The 20,262-nt window shown below is 48.6% G+C and overlaps 1 protein-coding gene across 4 annotated transcripts in view; it reads right to left on the bottom strand.

The window, feature by feature from the left end:
• TBC1D19 (TBC1 domain family member 19) overlaps positions 1 to 20,262 on the bottom strand; it is a 503,848-nt gene that overhangs the window by 308,981 nt on the left and 174,605 nt on the right. For 3 of the 4 annotated variants that reach the window (XM_063922181.1, XM_063922171.1, XM_063922199.1), the window contains exons 5-6: positions 17,815 to 17,889; positions 3,395 to 3,458 (exon numbers count right to left, since the gene is read on the bottom strand). In XM_063922181.1, coding sequence (XP_063778251.1) covers positions 3,395 to 3,458; positions 17,815 to 17,889 — 139 coding nt within the window. The remainder of the gene's footprint in view (positions 1 to 3,394; positions 3,459 to 17,814; positions 17,890 to 20,262) is intronic. The other variant, XM_063922190.1, reaches the window with a different exon arrangement.

Here is a 20,262-nt window from a genome sequence, read left to right as displayed (position 1 = left end):
ACAACTGGTAGTTTTTTCTCTCCAAACATAATACCCTTTTTTGTGGTACCTGGGGTAACATCAGAAATGTGCAACACATTTTTCATTGCCTCAATCATGTAACGTGTGGCCCTATTGGAAGTTACATTTGTCTCATCGTCGTCGACACTGGAGTCCGTATCCGTGTCGACATCTGTGTCTGCCATCTGAGGTAGCGGGCGTTTTAGAGCCCCTGATGGCTTTTGAGACGCCTGGGCAGGCACAGGCTGAGAAGCCGGCTGTCCCATATTTGGTATGTCGTCAAACCTTTTATGCAAGGAGTCGACACTGTCGCGCAATTCCTTCCACAGAACCATCCACTCAGGTGTCGACCCCGCAGGGGGCGACATCACATTTATCGGCATTTGCTCCGCCTCCACATACGCCTCCTCATCAAACATGTCGACACAGCCGTACCGACACACCGCAAACACACAGGGAATGCTCTGACAGAGGACAGGACCCCACAAAGCCCTTTGGGGAGACAGAGAGAGAGTATGCCAGCACACACCAGAGCGCTATATAACACAGGGATCCCACTATAATGAGTGTTTTTCCCTTATAGCTGCTTATTATATATATATATATATATATATATATATATATATATATATATACATACATACATACTGCACCTAAATTTAGTGCCCCCCCCTCTCTTTTTTACCCTTATGTAGCTTGTCACAATGCAGGGGAGAGCCAGGGAGCGTCCTTCCAGCGGAGCTGTGAGGGAAAAATGGCGCCAGTGTGCTGAGGGAGATAGCCCCGCCCCTTTTCCGGCTGACTTCTCCCGCTTTTTCTGGAATTCTGGCAGGGGTATTTTTACACCTATATAGCCTTCCTGACTATATATGGTGTAGATTTGCCAGCCAAGGTGTCTTATATTGCCCTCAGGGCGCCCCCCCCCCCCAGCGCCCTGCACCCATCAGTGACCGGAGTGTGAGGTGTACATGAGGAGCAATGGCGCACAGCTGCAGTGCTGTGCGCTACCTTGTTGAAGACAGAAGTCTTCTGCCGCCGATTTTCCGGAACATCTTCTTGCTTCTGGCTCTGTAAGGGGGCCGGCGGCGCGGCTCCGGGAACGAACACCAAGGTCGGGTCCTGCGGTCGATCCCTCTGGAGCTAATGGTGTCCAGTAGCCTAAGAAGCCCAAACTACCACCAGTTAGGTAGGTTCGCTTCTTCTCCCCTTAGTCCCTCGCTGCAGTGAGTCTGTTGCCAGCAGATCTCACTGTAAAATAAAAAAACAAAAATATACTTTCTTTCTAGGAGCTCAGGAGAGCCCCTAGTGTGCATCCAGCTCAGCCGGGCACAAGATTCTAACTGAAGTCTGGAGGAGGGTCATAGTGGGAGGAGCCAGTGCACACCAGTAGTCTAAAGCTTTCTTTTAGTTGTGCCCAGTCTCCTGCGGAGCCGCTATTCCCCATGGTCCTTACGGAGTCCCAGCATCCACTTAGGACGTCAGAGAAATACTTTTACTGCAGCGTCCTATGTCCTGCTGCCAGTCCGCCTGCCCCCTCCGGCATCAACAATCCCCACTCCCTAGCCGTGGCGCAGGTGGAACAAAAGCTGCTGCGGCCACCGGCATAGATGGGTATGAAAGCCCTCCCTGCGCCGCATACTCTCTGAACTCCGGAGCCTCCTCTGCGCGTGATGTCACAGAAGTGCCTCCCGCCACAGCCGTGCCCAGATCCCCAGAGGCCCTGACTCTGCAACACAGCACCTGGCCTGCCGGCCTGGAAGCCCCGAGATGGATAATGTAACAGATAGAGTGGGTGATATCGCGGAGGGTAATGTCTGGACGCTGAATCAATGTAAAAGTTGACAATGCTGTGCAGTGCAGTGAGTGTGCAGTGTCACTGACACTGCACAGCACTCTCACCTTTTACATTGATTCAGCGAGTCAGTCAGTTCTGCCAGCCAGTCACTATTGTTAGCGCCGGTGTCCCAATGCACCGCATTACAGGGAAGTAGATGCACTAAATAAACTACAGCTCCCAGCAGCCCTTAGCGCCGAAATATTCCGGCGCTAAGGGCTGCTGGGAGCTGTAGTTTATGGAGTGCATCTTCTTCCCTGTAATGCGGCGCATTGGGACACTGGCGCTAATAGTGACTGGTTGCTTGGCTGCTGTGTGCCTCCAGGAGAGCCACTGCCAAAGGGAGGATAGCGGCTTAGCTGCTTCCAGGAGGAGAAGCATTACCCCCCTATCCCCTCCCCCACTCGCAGTACCTCCGGGCCTCTTCTGCTGCGCCCCCACACCCCTACACCACATGGGCATGCAAGGTTTACGACGGTGTAAAGAGCACCCGTAGGGCGTGATGAATCACCTAGTAAAGATTAATTCCAGAAGAAGCAGGACAGTTTGTACCCTTAGTAGAAGGATATCTGGAACACTGCTGAAAACTGTAATCGCACTTGAGATGGGATCATGGAATTACATTTTCTAAACATTTAGATGCATTTAAAGCATTTTTTCTTTTTTTCATTTAAATGACACTTCAGTTACTTCTGGCTACACACACTGTGACATCTGCAGCAATGCCGGGCAATTGTCTCGTTATCGCAGCATGTGTGGCTCCAAGCCAAGCCTAATACAAAGCCAAGAAAATGGACTGGATTACTGAGCATGCTGGAGTTCTGCCTTTTGACCTCAGAATGGTCCATCTACAACTGCACTCACAGTCCTCTGTGACCTCAGAATTGATACAGGCACTGTGTCTAAGCTGCCGACCAGCTGGCCACATGAGAGACTAAACTGGACGCTGATAATGTTCCCCAGTGCGTGTCTGCCATGCCATACATCAGCTGTATATTACTACTAGTAACACTGCAGAGAGACGTGACGCAACAGCACAAAGACTGGGGCAGGAGAAACCGACCCTTCACCAAAGCAAACATATTCTTTGTGCATTTTACATGTTTTCAAGAATGTCTATTGGGGGTAATTCTGAGTTGATCGCAGCAGGATCTTTGTTAGCAATTGGGCAAAACCATGTGCAGTGCAGGGGAGGCAGATATAACATGTGCAGAGAGAGTTAAATTTGGGTGTGGTGTGTTCAATCTGCAATCTAAATTGCAGTGTAAAATAAAGCAGCCAGTATATACCCAGCACAGAAAAGAAATAACCCACCCAAATCTAAATCTCTCTGCATATGTTATATCTGCCCCCCCTGCAGTGCACATGGTTTTGCCCAACTGCTAACAAAGATCCTGCTGCGATCAACTCAGAATTACCCCCATTGTTTTCTAGCAGGTAACAAAGGACACCTGTGGGATGTGCAATTTTATCATAGTATCTGCAGTCGGTTTAGTGCTAGAAACACAACACACTAGATAATTGGTTTGTTTTTTTTATTAGCCACATTTTATGCTGTACCTGGTTCATCAGTTCCCATTTCATTCCATTTATTGAGTAATTCCTTCTGCTTGTCAGACGGCCTCTGAAAAACATATGCTATTAAAGTTTAATTAACCCCAAAGCACGGGGCACTTTGAGCTATGCTCATGAACACTGACGCAGCCTACAAACTCGCTGCCTTCACTGTATAAAAGCTAATGATACATGGGTTCATGTGAACAGGATTTAAAAAGTTATTTACCCTACACTCTCTCTCATTCTCTTTCTCTCACTTACGTTCTCCCCTGATCCAGCACCTATTACATGCTTGGATACTTTGACCCCAGGAACTGCTTTCAGAAAACCTACTGTCTCTTAAGGGCTCCATACAATAGGAGAGTATTGGGCCAATTCCCCGTTCTTCTGATGCCTGGGTTGGGGGATTGTTGGAAATCCTTGATTCAGACAAAAAAATAAGTTATCAGGATCGACCAGTTGAGAATTTTTAACAGTTTTTTTAGGGCTTACCCAACAGATCGGCAATCATCAATGTCCACGGATCAGCAAAACGGAGAACTGGGCCACATATGTATTGCATGGCATAACTTAAGCCATGATTCCCTGTTCTGCAAACGCCGTTCCGATCAAAAAACGCAGATCAGCAGATATTGATGGTCAACAATCCCTCTGGGAATCGACAAAATACAGCAGGTTAAAAAAGCCCCAAACCCGATCCAGATCATTTTTCGGTCAGAATCGAGGATTTAAAACATGTTGAATTTCTCCAATTACCCGACACAGGCACTGGCAGAATGGGGAATTGCCCAGATAGCTGCCTGATGTATGGGCCCCATATAACATGCATTATAGTACTTTTGCCGGTTTGCAATATCCCCTGAGAATATGAGGCTGGAAACTTCAACTTACTTGCACTAAATTCATCCATTTCACCAACACTTTTCTCTTGACAATCAGTTCAAACCAAGGGAAGAAATAAAAATAAGCTGTGAATACTCCGGCAAGCTGAGCCCCTTCCCACACCTCTAAAGCTGGGCACGCACCTTTCAGACTTCACTTATGATGCCATCAAACTAATCATTTCTTTTGGTAAGGAAACATTCCAGAGAACATCTGATATTGAGGGCTATTCATGAAGTAGTTGAGAAGAGTGGATATGTGAGTCAGTGGAGAAGTTGCCCATGGCAACCAATCAACACTGAAGTAACATTTATCGTGTGCATTGTATAAAATGATACGTAGCAGTTGGCTCACTTTTCCACTCTTTTCTCTGCTTCATGGACAGACCCTACTGTGTGTACACACTATACAATTGTTCCTCCCCATACAGACTCTTAATGATCAGATGGAAATATTGTGACATTGTGCACCCTGCACAGGCTATCTGCCGAAGTAGCTGCTAAATGTCAAAAAATCTACAGAGGTTGTCAGCGCGTATAGACTACAAAATGTGCACAATACCGGCACAGTGTTAATCACCTCTTTTAAGCAGGGAGGGAGATCCACTCATCCGATCCAACTAATTTTGGAGCGAGTGTGGTACTTGTACGTGTGAAATATAATTATTGGGCCAATCATACAGTTATTTGCTGACCAGTACGATATTTGTATACTGTGTACCCAGCTTTAAGCTCATCTAAATAACATTTTTGCATGTAGGGGCACAGTCAGAAACGCACACACAGGTGTAATCAGTAGTAAGGAAGGAATGCCACTGATTCTAAAATACCTCTTCTCATGCAGAGCAAGGATGTGCAGCCCGAGATGTAACCATCTTGGCTCACAAATCCATGCACTTACTTTAAAATGGGTGAATTTATGCAAATGAGTTGGGTAATATTAAAAAACATAATAATAATAATAATAATAATAATAATAATAATAATAAAACATAGGGGCGTGGCCACGGCGGTGAAGGAGTAGGCAGCAGATCCCGGGAGCTCCCCGTTCAAATAACTCCTGAACCCATCCTGAGTCCCTCCGGGGTGTCTACCCCCCAGTGCTGGTCCCCCCTCACCTCCGGGCAGTGGCGGGCACCCTCGTCCGCGGCCTCCGTGTGCTGGCTGACCGCGGCGGACGGCTTCCGGAAATTGCGGCCTGCGACTCCTCCGGTTCCCCGGCCTCGAGACTCCCGGGGCCTCATTGACGGACGGTCGGCGCTGTCTGGCTGCAGGAGGCGCCTTGGAGGACACAGTTATCCCTCCTACGCCTGGTTGGATGAGGCCCAGGACTGCTGGCTGGACAACAAAGACAGGTACTCCAGAGGAAGGGGAGAAGTGGAGAAGTGCCTGAGAACCCGGGGGCCATTTTGGGTGCAGCTCCACACATAGCCTTACTGCACAGCTCTCCCAGTCTACCCTGCAGGGGCTGCATATAGCTTGGAACTGACTGAACTGTTGTGCTGCTCTAATATCTCACAGTGTACTGCACACCAATATCCTACCTTTGCCTCCTGGAATTTGCTGCAGGATATTCTCTCTTTAATATTACCTTTGTTTTTACTTTTACACAAAGCCTGTGCTTCCTATCCATTGATATATTGACCTAAAGATCGGGCACGGTTGCTTTCCGGCACTGAATACATACGACCTCGCTGCTGCCGCCTTCTGATTGCACTTCTATATTGCAACCCTATCCGGGGGTGTCTGTGACTGCTCCTTGTTCAATATGGTTAGGAACGGCCAGAGTGCGGCCGCGGCCAAACTGGAGAGATTTGTTAGGCAACTCAACCCCAGGGGGTCATCAGCTCCTCCTCAGGGAGCCTCTCCAACACACCCAAGCTCCCCCTCTGCGTCTACTACCAACTCCCCAGCGGCAGCAGAGGCGCAGTCTATTCAGCAGGTGCTGGAGGCTATAGCGGGCAGTGAACAGCGTCTCTCCGATAAGATGGAAAAGGTGCAGTGCGACCTCTCCTTACTCCGACAAGATGTTCAGCGTATCCGTGAGAGAGTGGGTGAGGCGGAGACACGCGTCTCCAACTTGGAAGATATATGTGTGGCCCCCTCAGGCAATCCGTGTCCACGGTGACCCAGCAGGTTTCCTCCTTCCAAACTAAGCTTCTAGACATGGAGGGTGGGCTGCGCAGAAACAATGTAAGATTTGTGGGCCTGCCTGAGAGAGAGGAGGGCTCGCAGCCGGAGGACTTCCTCGAATCCTGGCTTAAAGAGATGTATGCCGCTGAGTCCTTTACGGCCCAATTCACGGTGGAGCGTGCACATAGGATACCAGCTCGGCCGTTACCTCCTGGTGCCCCTCCTCGCACCTTCATTGCCAAATTCCTGCATTATAAGGATCGTGACTCGGTTCTCCGCCTGGGTTGTACGAAGGGCCCGTTGGTCCGTAATGGAGTCAGGGTGTCGGCCTTCCCGGACTTTGCCGCAGACGTCCAGAAGGACCGAGCCCAGTTTATGCCTATTAAACGACGTCTGCGAGACCTCAACCTCTCATACTCCATGCTGTTTCCCTCTCGGATCCGGGTTGTGGCGGATGGGGAGACCAAGTTCTTTAATTCTCCTAGAGAAGCGGCCCAATGGCTGGACAGATTTGCGCCGGGTGCTCGTCAGCTGGCTCCGGACTGACTCCCTGCGTTGAAGATGCTGGGATCTTGACTACCGGAGGAGACGACCATAGTTCGGGGAGCCCCCCCCCTTTGCTTTGGTGGCTCAAGACTTTTCACGTTCAAGTGGAACTGGTTAAAGAGGTTTAGCTGAGAATCTAGGCCTTCTTAACACTTGGTAGTTGGGGTTGGTTGTTTGGGATATAAGTATGCCGTTGTTCGGGGTGGTGTACGGGGAGGGGTAGGATGGTTGGGGAGCTGCCAGTTGCGGCTCCTCTTGTTGTTTTCGGTTTTCTTTCTTTAGTTTGTTATTTTTCATATCTATGTATTTTCTGAAACAAGGATGTTTAATATACCGGATGGTATGGCTTACAACGCAGGGCTTGTATAGGATATATGTTGCTGTTGCTAATAGTGCTGATTCTCAGATATATTTTGAGAGATGTCTATCCGTGTGGCACACAGAGGTTACCTGGGGTCATGATTAACCTGAAATTTCTGGCATGGAATGTCCGAGGTTTGAATAATAAAATCAAACGCTCTTTGGTTCTAAATATGATTAGGAAATATGACCCGGATATTGCATGCCTCAGCGAGACCCACTTAGAGGGAAATAGGTTGTTATCTCTATGACGGGCTTGGGTGGGATGGGCTTACCATGCCTCTCATTCCTCCTTCTCCAGGGGTGTGTCTGTTCTGATTAAAAAATCGGAGCAATTTGGAGTTAATATCGATCAAAACTGACCCGTATGGAAGATTTGTATTCCTGGAATGCAAACTGAGTTCCCAGCCCTATTACATTTTAGCGGTGTATGTCCCCCCTCCTTTTTCACATGCTGTGCTGCAGCAAGCTGCCTCTTTTATAGCTTCCTCTCCTACCACCCCGGTGATATGTCTGGGCGATTTTAATATACTAGATTTGTCTTTGGATAGATGGCATTCTCCGAATGCTGCGGTGGTGGGTAGTGGTTCTACCAAGTTTGCTGATTTCTTGGATAGCTTGCAGTGGGTAGACGTGTGGAGGCTTCGTCACCCTGCGGCCCGTCAGTTCTCCTGTTTCTCCAGCACATATGGCCCCTTTTCTAGAATAGACCTGATACTGGTGTCCCCCGCCCTCGTCCCTGTGATCACTGACGTCCACTACGAGGCCCGAGGGGTCTCTGACCACTCCCCTTTGTTGATGACTCTTGCTGTGGAAAGTCAGAGGGGGCACTCTTATTGGAAGCTGCACCCTTCTTGGCTGACTCAGCTGGGTGACTGCAGTGACCTGGAGACTCAGTGGGGGGGGTTACTTTAACGACAATACAGGGTCTGCCCCGGGGACGATGGTTTGGGATTCATTTAAGGCTTTTTTGAGGGGTTCATATATTGGACGCATAGCAGCTCATAAAATATCCTCTAGGGAAAGGGAAAAGGCCCTTGAGAGTGACACCAGAGATCTGGAATCCCAATATTTGCTGGATGGTACCCCCACGACGAAAGCACGCTGGCTGGTGGCTCAGTCGGCTTGGCTGGCCCACCTGTCTGATAAAAACTCACGGTCCCTCCTCTTTAGGGCTACTAATATTTATATGCAGGCTGATAGGACAGGTAGCCTCCTGGCCCATCTGATACATCATGATCGTACTGGGACTACGATCACCCAAATGTCCGACAGTGATGGCTCCTTTGTTGACACCACGCCGGACATTGCGCAGCTATTCCGATCTTATTACACTAAGGTTTATAGCTCACAGTTGACATGCTCTACTCTAGATCTCTCATATTATCTGGGGGGTATTCCACTGCCCGCACTCTCCTCTGAGGCCCGTGCGGTACTGGAGGCGCCTTTGACGCTCGCGGAGGTGACTGCAGCTATTGGGGTGTCCCCTAATGGCAAGGCTCCGGGATGTGACGGAATTCCCTCCGAAGTATACAAAACTCATATTGATTTTTTCGGGCCCAGGCTCCATGCCTTATACTTAGATATATTTGCCAATAACGAACTTCCCCCCTCTATATCAGAGGCAGTTATAATAGTGATTCCAAAGCCCGGTAAAGACCCTAGGTCTCCAGACTCCTATAGGCCGATATCTCTGATTCCCACCGATGCTAAGATCCTGGCAAAGATATTGGCAGTACGGCTTAACACAGTGATCACCTCCCTTATTCACCCGGACCAGACTGGCTTCATGCCAGGGAAGTCCACGTCTATTAACCTACGTAGATTGTATACCATTTTACAACTCCCACATGACTCCCCTTCTGACTCGGCTGTGGTCTCGCTGGACGCGGCCAAGGCCTTTGACAGCATTGAATGGGCTTATTTATGGGAGGTGATGACTTGTATGGGCTTTGGGCCCAACTTTATCAGATGGACTAAATTACTGTATCAACATCCGAGTGCCAGGATCTTGGTGAATGGCTATGTATCCCCCTTCTTTCAATTGTCCCGTGGTACTAGGCAGGGCTGCCCCCTATCCCCCACACTGTTTGCCTTGGCCATCAAGCCCTTGGCCTGTCTGATAAGATCGCACCCAGATATCGTGGGAATCTGTACGGGCCCACGTGAGGATAGGATAGCTCTTTATGCCGACGACATGTTGTTTTTGCAAGATTACACCAAGTCAATGCCCATTCTGCTGCGTGTGATAGAGAGCTTTGGTGCTCACTCGGGTCTTCAAATCAACTGGTCTAAATCATACATTATGCCAGTCATAGCCCCCCCCCCCCCCCCCCCCCTCCTACTGTTCCCAAAATCTCCCTGCCATTATGTTGGACAATACAATTTAAATATCTCGGAATCCAAATAACTAACGACCCTTCTGATTTTATCCCTCTGAACCTGGACCCGACCATGCAGCAGGTCATGTGCAAATCCAAAACTTGGTGTAAGCTTCCACTGACTGTGTCTGGCAGGGTTAATCTCATTAAAATGATCATACTGCCCAAACTTTTATATATTATTCTCCAGTCCCCTGTATATATCTACCCATTATTCTTTAGGAAATTGAATAGTGTTTTATCCTCACTGATTTGGGCTAACAAACGACCTAGGATACAGTTAAATACCCTCACCAGGCAACGCTCTGATGGCGGCCTGGCTATGCCTAACTTTCAGATGTATTACTACGCTGCTCAGCTGACTCATATTAGTGTATGGGTGCAGGATTCTGGCGTTGACTCTTTACATTGTGAGTTCATTCGCTGCTACTTTCCTCACCTCTCTCCTATGCAGGTGCTGCTGAGTGGGAGCATAGCTCGGTTTCTTCCCCCTATTATTTTCCAGGCCTTAAAGATATGGCGGGCCCTGAGGGACCTCTTGGGGTACGACGACCTGGACCCAGATACCCCCCTTTGGTACTCTGACTGGCTTCCTGAATTGCATGCGATTGAGGGACGGGAGGTATGGGCCCCTAGATCTGTGGTTTCTATTTCCCAACTTTACCTAGATAGTGTACTCAAATCCTTTCAGCAACTGAAAGATGAGTTTGATTTACCCAACTCCTACTTTTTCAGATACCTTCAACTTCGTCATGCCCTCCAGTCCCAATTTGCTGAGTCCCCCCCACGAATCCTCCCGTTTCCCATCAAGACCTTTGTGAATACATTGGGTCGAGTTAAGATGGTCTCCCTTGCGTATGGATATCTTCTTACCAAACTCCATACGGACCCTTTGACACGTCTCCGTGGAAAATGGGAGGAGGATATGGGTCTAATAACTGAGGAGGACTGGGCCCTTGCTCTGGAATATCCTGCTACAGTTACCAAGTCTCTCAGGTATCAACAAATTCAATTCTTCATTCTACATAGAACATATATGACTCCAGCTAGACTGGCGGGTCTAGCCTCTGCCCTAAGTGCGGAGTGGATGTGGGAACATTTTGGCATCTAAAGTGGGACTGCCCGAGGCTGCGGGTGTTCTGGTTGGGGGTCAGGTCGATTCTGGAGAGCAGAGGAGTGACTGGCGGCTTGCTTACCCCACAATTTTGTATTTTGGGGATGGGATGCTCTACTTCTGTGTCTGATCTATATGCTCGCAATGTATGTGCCTTGGCTAAGGTTTGCATTGCAAGGCTCTGGATGGCCCCTAGTGGCCCTTTAGTTTCTGCGCTCAAGACCCTAGTTAACGATACAATATCCAAGGAAAGATATAAATATATGAAACAAAACGCATCAGCCAAATTTGAAAGAGTCTGGTCTCCATGGCTGGAATCTCCCCACTCCCACCTGGTCCCTCAATCATAGTGGGCACTGAAGTGCTATTGTGTCACTGAATTAATGTTTAATGATGTATGCTCAGATGTTTGGCTGCTGAGCTCTGCGTGTTCGCCTAAATACATGCACGACTGAAGAGGTCCTGAATTAGATGATTCCTCCTTACTGTGCTTCTTTCTATGTTTTTTTTCTTTCTTTCCCTTTTCTTGTACCCTTTTTTTTGGGGGGGGGTTAGTTTAAGGGTGAAAAACAAAAAGGTTAATGGGGATTTATATATTAGTCGCGGATCTTGCAAGTCCAAATGTTTCGAACAAATGTATGTCTTTGCTCATTTCATCATGGACACAGCCTGTTACTCCACTGCTGTAAACTTATCTCATAGGTGAAGATGTGATTTGTTTGATATATGTGATATGCCATTGCTATGCAATTTCTGTAACTTAATCTCCATTCTATTGAATAAAAATTACTTTATTAAAAAAATAATAATAAAACATAGAGAACACAGAAATGTGTAAATATTGTAAGCCTTTAGAACAGATAATAAGAATGAAGGTGCAAAACTAAAACAAAATAGAAACAAAAAAGGTACATTGCAGGCCACAATAATTGGCCAGGTTCTACAGCAATCCAATCAAGGGAATATACCCACAATGACATCAGTTTAAAACCCCTCAATTGGCACGGTCAGGTCACATGCGAACGTGCTGCCCCACTGTGTCCCCCAGTTTTTGACGGGGAGATCCTTTCTGCAGATGTGCATAATATACTATTTAAAAATATATATTTTTGAAACCATAGTAAACAAAAAACAAAACAAAAAAAACAATGCTATGAACGGTTTTGAAGGGAAAATCATCAGTTAAGTGGTTAAATCATACCCAGACTCCATATCCCCAGTATCTATTGGATTCAGAACCCCAGGATCTGTAGGATTCAGTAAAAAAAAAAAAAAATACCTGCACAGAGGTGGATTTAGGGGCCAGGCCACCTCAAGCACAACAATATTGGCCACTCCCCCCCTCCCCCCCACCTTGGCCAAAAAATACAATTAAATATGTATCTTACCATTACCTCCTATCTTATCTTCCCTTAGTCTTTTCATTACCCCTTTTATAGCTCTCTCCAGTTCCCTCCATATCCCCTTTCCCTGACCCCTTCCACAGCTCACACTGCTCTCCTCACTGGTCTCCCCTTCTCCAGGTACCTACACTATCACATATCATTGCCCACATAGCTGCTCCCCTAACTGCTTAGACACACACACACACACACACAGAGCGTACATACCACACACCGTGCACATACTGTACACACACATACACACACACTACATATGTGCTACACACAAACACACACACTATGGACAGTATACTTGCCTACCCTCCTGTCACACGGGGGGCTCCCGTAAATCACTAGTCCCCACAACAGAGCATATGTATAGTGGTGGCGGAACCACAGTGACGCGTTTGTGCGCCCATGCTCCCCGCACAATCCCCTTATGGACGGCCATGCCCCCTATGCGCCAACCAGGCTGCTCTCTCCCAGAGGGGGCAGCAAAGTAGGCAAGTATGTTTACACACTGCCCACATACACTACACTGTGCACAAGTGGCATAACTGAGGGTGCAGGGGGTGCAGCTGCTATGGGGCCAGCAGCTCCACCTGCACCCTGTCAACTCAGGCCCGTGGCTTTAAACCTCCAAATAACCCTACCACCCGCAAAGAATGGCCAGGTGTCGCCCCCGTGACACGCCATTAGTTTGTGCTCAGTTTTACTTGATGAGCCGCGGCGCAAAACCAGGGTGCTCGGGGCGTGTCAGCGCCTCCCACTGCACTTCTTCGCTGCCAGGAAGGAGCTGATATCGCGTCACGCTCCCTTGTCCTGCAGCGGCTGTTCTTTGCCTCAATATCTGCCGGCTGATGAGGCGGAAGGCAGCTGTGAGTGCCACTGCGGTTGCCAGTGCACAGGTACAGAAGGGGGGGGGGGGGGGCACGGATACAAAGAATTGGGAGGGGGGGGGCGCGTCGCAGTGTTGGGCTGGTGCTGGGAGACATTGTGAAGTGGGGCAGGCTGAGAGGCAGAGAGTGAATGGGAGGTGCAGGCTGAGAGGCACACAGTAGAGGAGGGTGCTGGCCTAGAGGCACACAGTAGAGGAGGGTGCAGGCCTAGAGGCACACAGTAGAGGAGGGTGCAGGCTGAGAGGCACACAGTAGAGGAGGGTGCAGGCTGAGAGGCACACAGTAGAGGAGGGTGCAGGCTGAGAGGCACACAGTAGAGGAGGGTGCAGGCTGAGAGGCACACAGTAGAGGAGGGTGCAGGCTGAGAGGCACACAGTAGAGGAGGGTGCAGGCTGAGAGGCACACAGTAGAGGAGGGTGCAGGCCTAGAGGCACACAGTAGAGGAGGGTGCAGGCCTAGAGGCACACAGTAGAGGAGGGTGCAGGCCTAGAGGCACACAGTAGAGGAGGGTGCAGGCCTAGAGGCACACAGTAGAGGAGGGTGCAGGTTGAGAGGCACAGAGTGAAGGGGGGTTGCAGGCTGAGAGGCACAGAGTGAAGGGGGGTTGCAGGCTGGGAGGCACAGTGTGAAGGGGGGCTGCAGGCTGAGAGGCACAGAGTGAAGGGGGGTGCAGGCTGAGAGGCACAGAGTGAAGGCGGGGTGCAGGCCGAGAGGCACAGAGTGAAGATGGGGTGCAAACTGAGACGCACAGAGTGAAGGGGGGGGGGGGGGTGCAGGCTGAGAGGCACAGAGTGAAGGGGGGCTGCAGGTGGAGAGGCACAGAGTGAAGGGGGCTGCAGGTTGAGAGGCACAGAGTGAAGGGGGTTGCGGGCTGAGAGGCACAGAGTGAAGGGGGGTTGCAGGCTGAGAGGCACAGAGTGAAGGGGGGCTGCAGGTGGAGAGGCACAGAGTGAAGGGGGGCTGCAGGTGGAGAGGCACAGAGTGAAGGGGGGCTGCAGGTGGAGAGGCACAGAGTGAAGGGGGGTTGCAGGCTGAGAGGCACAGAGTGAAGGGGGGTTGCAGGCTGAGAGGCACAGAGTTAAGGGGGGTTGCAGGCTGAGAGGCACAGAGTGAAGGGGGGCTGCAGGTGGAGAGGCACAGAGTGAAGGGGGGTTGCAGGCTGAGAGGCACAGAGTGAAGGGGGGTTGCAGGCTGAGAGGCACAGAGTTAAGGGGGGTTGCAGGCTGAGAGGCACAGAGTGAAGGGGGGTTGCAGGCTGAGAGGCACAGAGTGAAGGGGGGTTGCAGGCTAAGAGGCACAGAGTGAAGGGGGGTTGCAGGCTGAGAGGCACACAGAGTGAAGGGAGGCAGGCTGAGAGTACAGGGGTAAATACACAGGGGGAGAGGACGGTGTGCCTGAGAGACGCAGGGGGGGAGATGATGGTGTGGCTGAGAGACACAGGGGGGGAGAGGACGGTGTGGATAAGAAATGCAGGGAGTAAGATGATGATGTGGCTGAGAGAGGCATGCGGAGATGATGGTGTGGTGGAGAAACGCAGGGGCGAAGAAGACTGTGTGGCTGAAAGATGCAGGGAAAAGATGATGGTGTGGCTGAGAGAAACAGGGGGAAGATGATGGTGTGGCTGGGAGATGCAGGGGGTAGAAGTGACACAGGTGGAGTCTGGTTGAACCTCTGTTTCTATGATGATGACTTTGGTTATATTCCTACACAGGCATCCTCCAGACCATGAATAGTGAATACCGAAGACACTGTCTGATCAGGGAGAAAACATTTCTTCAGATTTTCCCCTTTGTGAGAAACCACCATATAGGTAAGGTGCATTTGGAATGGAAAGGAATGTTCCCAAGGTGACGAGAAATGGATGGCGTGTCATGTTGACACGTCCCCATTTTCAGTTGCCATGCCCCTTGTGGCCATATTTTTGGTGCACGCATTCACAGTACCACTAAGAATTTTTTCTACTTGCACCACTGCTGCTGCCTCTCTGTCCGTCCCTATGTCCCTGCTGCCCCTCTCTCTGTCCCTACGTCCCTGCTGCCCCTCTCTCTGTCCCTACGTCCCTGCTGCCCCTCTCTCTGTCCCTACGTCCCTGCTGCCCCTCTCTCTGTCCCTACGTCCCTGCTGCCCCTCTCTCTGTCTCTACGTCCCTGCTGCCCCTCTCTCTGTCTCTACGTCCCTGCTGCCCCTCTCTCTGTCTCTACGTCCCTGCTGCCCCTCTCTCTGTTCCTATATCCCTGCTGCCTCTCTCCTTGTCCCTACTGGATCTTCCCAAGTCCCTGCTGCCTCTCCATCTCTGCCTACATCCTTGCTGCCTCTCTATCTGTCCCTACATCCCTGCTGCCTCTCTCTCTCTCTCTCTCTCTGTTTCTATGTCTCTTTCTGTGCCTAAGTCTTTACCAGCACTCTCTCTCTCTCTGTCCATGCCGCCACTCTCTCAGTCTCTGTGTCCTTGCTATCACTCTCTGTCTCTATGCCCCTGCTGCCACTCTCACTCTGGAGACCTGAGTTAGGGGCCCCTTACATTTTTTGCTATGTGGTATACAAAGTTCTAGTTATGCCCCTGCTGTGCACACACACACACACACACACACACACACACTAAACAAACTGCACATACACTACACACTACGCACAGACTGCATACGCATACTGAACATACTTACACTGCACACACTCACTGCAAACACACACTACACTAATTGCACATACCCACACTATACATAGACACACATACTACATAAACACAATCACTACACACATACTGCACACACTGCAAATACTAACACTACAAACTACACACATACTATACAAACTGCACACACAACACATACTGCACATATACACTTTACACACTGCGTACACACACTAGACAAACTGCACACACTTTACATGCACCCACACACCTCCACTACACACACACACACACACGGCAAGTGGCTTCCCTAGCTATGTGCCTCAAGATCTGCCAATGTACCTGCATGGTAATCACTCTAGGAAATGGACCCTCCCTCTTTTCTTTTCAACTGAAGGTCCTCTTTTAACTGAAGTTCTCTTTTAACTTGTTTACATTGTTACAGTATATGAACTATACATGCTCAGTATTTATAAAGCCTCTACCAGAGGTGGATTTAGACCTCATGGAGCCCTAAGCAATGCCTCGATTTGGGCCCTCCTCCGTCAAACAATCCTCTTCAGTAATTCAGTATATGCCAAATCTCCCTCATCCCTGTCAGTCAGTGTAAACTAAATAAGACCCCCCAGCTCACCCTCAGTCAGTGTATGCTAAATCCCCACCCCAGCCAGTGTATGCAAAATCCCTCCTCAAGTCAGTCAGTATATGTCAAATCCCTCCCCATGTCAGTCAATGTCAGCCAAATCCCACCCCCAGTCAGTCCCCAGTCAGTATATCCCAAAACCACCCAAGTCAGTCAGTTTATGCTAAATCCCCCACAGTCGGTCCGTGTATGCCAAATCCCCCCCACCCCAGTCAGTCAATGACGGGTCACGCGCACAATTCACTGAATAAGACAGATACTGCTGGGAGTATTCAGCCAGCCAAGCGCTCGCACATGAGCTTGCGGTCAGCCATTATTCAGCCCTGTCGGCAGGCCCCCTGGGACCCACCCGGCCCTAAGTGCCCGCTTTGGTAGCATAGTGGTAACGCCATTGCTGGCCCCTACCAACCAATCACATATTATAATGCATAACGGCCCATATTTACCAAGCCTTGGAGAGTGATAAATTGCACAGTGATAAAGAACCAGCCAATCAGCTCCTAACTGCCATGTTACAGGCTGTGTTTGAAAAATGACAATTAGAAGCTGATTGTCTGGAACTTTATCACCATGCAATTTATCCCTCTCCAAGGGGGCTCATTATGAAATACCTACAATAAAAATCTCGACGGTCAAAATCCCGACACCAATTGCCCGACGGTCAAAATCCCGACAAGGTCAAAATACATACATTTAAAATGTCGACAGGTCAAAAAGTCGACATGAGGTTTTCATTACTTTTTTGTATGTATGGCGACATAAGTCGACATGGGCACCGTATAAGTGTACCGTGTCTTGCCATGCTTCGGGCACACTATTATATTCCCCCCAGGTCCACTGGGATGGTAAAGTATCAACAAGTTGGTTTCAATTAAAAAATCATGAAAAACTCATGACAACTTTTTGACCTTTCGACATTTTAAATGTCCGTATTATGACCTTGTTGGTATTTTAAATGTTGGTATTTTGACCATGTCTGGATTTTGACCTTGCCGGGATTTTGACCGTCGGTCAATGCTTGTCGATATTTTGACCGTCAGGATTTTGATTGTAGGTAAATTGACCGCATCCCCTCCAAGGCTTGATAAATCTGGGCCTATGTGATATTATAAATATCTTATTGCCAGTCATTGCACATCTGTGATAATAGAGTTCTGTTTAAATTCATTAAGATGTCAAAACCTCATATATATGTAGAAATATACAGGGCAATGCTGTCAATTTGCTTAGAGCAATAAATATCAGTATAACCACAAAAAAGCATAATGAGATATTCCTCTTACGCTGAAGGCAGTGACTAGATGCTACAATGACATATTGTGCTAGACGGAATGACATTTAGCAATATATACATGCAATTATTGTCACTATAAATAAGTACATACAGTAGTACTGATACAGACACAGCGGGCGCCCTGAAACCAACATTATACAGGATAGATAGAGATGTACCTTGCGTGCAAGAGGAACGTTGAGCTCTGTACACATGCTGTTCAAGCTCTTAAGCACTCGCTTCTCCCAGCTTGCCTATAATAAAGAACAAGGAAAAAATCTCTGCAGCAAATGCAAACATGGCCTGATTCAGAGTTGCACGCCAGCCGCTCACAGGGGTGAGCTCGGAAACGGATGCGGATCTTCACCTGTATACAGAGTCGGCAGCATCTATGCAGCCGCACTACCCTTACTCATCCACAAGGGACAGTAGCCATCAGCGTTATCAGTGCACATTACACCACCTCTATACCTAATGCAAGAGACAATCTGACACTAGTATGCAGTGTTGGACTGGGGCATGAAGGGCCCACCAGGGGAATGCAGTGGAAGGGGCCCATGTTTAGAGACTTGGCTAACTATTAGCAAGTGCATGATCTGGACCCCTTGATAAATAATAAGAATTTACTCACCGGTAATTCTATTTCTCGTAGTCCGTAGTGGATGCTGGGGACTCCGTAAGGACCATGGGGAATAGACGGCTCCGCAAGAGACTGGGCACATCTAAAGAAAGATTTAGGACTATCTGGTGTGCACTGGCTCCTCCCCCTATGACCCTCTTCCAAGCCTCAGTTAGGAACTGTGCCCAGAAGAGCTGACACAATAAGGAAGGATTTTTGAATTCCGGGTAAGACTCATACCAGCCACACCAATCACACCATATAACACGTGATAGGAACTAGAGATGAGCGGGTTCGGTTTCTCTGAATCCGAACCCGCACGAACTTCATGTTTTTTTTCACGGGTCCGAGCGACTCGGATCTTCCCGCCTTGCTCGGTTAACCCGAGCGCGCCCGAACGTCATCATGACGCTGTCGGATTCTCGCGAGACTCGGATTCTATATAAGGAGCCGCGCGTCGCCGCCATTTTCACACGTGCATTGAGATTGATAGGGAGAGGACGTGGCTGGCGTCCTCTCCATTTAGATTAGAAGAGAGAGAGAGAGAGATTGACCTGATTTACTGGAGCTTAGGAGTACTGTAGAACTGTAGAGAGTGCAGAGTTTACTAGTGACTGACCACAGTGACCACCAGACAGTGCAGTTTTATTTAATATATCCGTTCTCTGCCTGAAAAAAACGATACACAGTGACTCAGTCACATACCATATCTGTGTGCACTGCTCAGCCCAGTGTGCTGCATCATCTATGTATATATCTGACTGTGCTCACACAGCTTATAATTGTGGGGGAGACTGGGGAGCAGTGCCAGTTATAGGTTATAGCAGGAGCCAGGAGTACATATTATTATTAAAATTAAACAGTGCACACTTTTGCTGCAGGAGTGCCACTGCCAGTGTGACTGACCAGTGACCTGACCACACTGACCACCAGTATAGTTAGTAGTATAGTATACTATATTGTGATTGCCTGAAAAAGTTAAACACTCGTCGTGTGACTTCACTTGTGTGGTGTTTTTTTTTTTATTCTATAAAAAACTCATTCTGCTGACAGACAGTGTCCAGCAGGTCCGTCATTATATAATATATACCTGTCCGGCTGCAGTAGTGATATATATATATTTTTTATATCATTATTTATCATCCAGTCGCAGCAGACACAGTACGGTAGTTCACGGCTGTAGCTACCTCTGTGTCGGCACTCGGCAGTCCGTCCATAATTGTATACCACCTACCCGTGGTTTTTTTTCTTTCTTCTTTATACATACATACTACTACTACTACATCTCTTTATCAACCAGTCTATATTAGCAGCAGACACAGAACAGTACGGTAGTCCACGGCTGTAGCTACCTCTGTGTCGGCACTCGGCAGTCCGTCCATAATTGTATACCACCTACCCGTGGTTTTTTTTTCTTTCTTCTTTATACATACATACTACTACTACTACATCTCTTTATCAACCAGTCTATATTAGCAGCAGACACAGTACAGTACGGTAGTCCACGGCTGTAGCTACCTCTGTGTCGGCACTGGGCAGTCCGTCCATAATTGTATACCACCTACCCGTGGTTTTTTTTTCTTTCTTCTTTATACATACATACTACTACTACATCTCTTTATCAACCAGTCTATATTAGCAGCAGACACAGTACAGTACGGTAGTCCACGGCTGTAGCTACCTCTGTGTCGGCACTCGGCAGTCCATCCATAATTGTATACTAGTATCCATCCATCTCCATTGTTTACCTGAGGTGCCTTTTAGTTGTGCCTATTAAAATATGGAGAACAAAAATGTTGAGGTTCCAAAATTAGGGAAAGATCAAGATCCACTTCCACCTCGTGCTGAAGCTGCTGCCACTAGTCATGGCCGAGACGATGAAATGCCAGCAACGTCGTCTGCCAAGGCCGATGCCCAATGTCATAGTACAGAGCATGTCAAATCCAAAACACCAAATATCAGTAAAAAAAGGACTCCAAAACCTAAAATAAAATTGTCGGAGGAGAAG

Source organism: Pseudophryne corroboree, chromosome 1 (assembly GCF_028390025.1).
Source record: "Pseudophryne corroboree isolate aPseCor3 chromosome 1, aPseCor3.hap2, whole genome shotgun sequence".
Classification (NCBI taxonomy): Eukaryota; Metazoa; Chordata; class Amphibia; order Anura; family Myobatrachidae; genus Pseudophryne; species Pseudophryne corroboree.
Note: the sequence above shows the minus strand (reverse complement) of the source record. Positions and strands in the feature narration are given on the sequence as shown.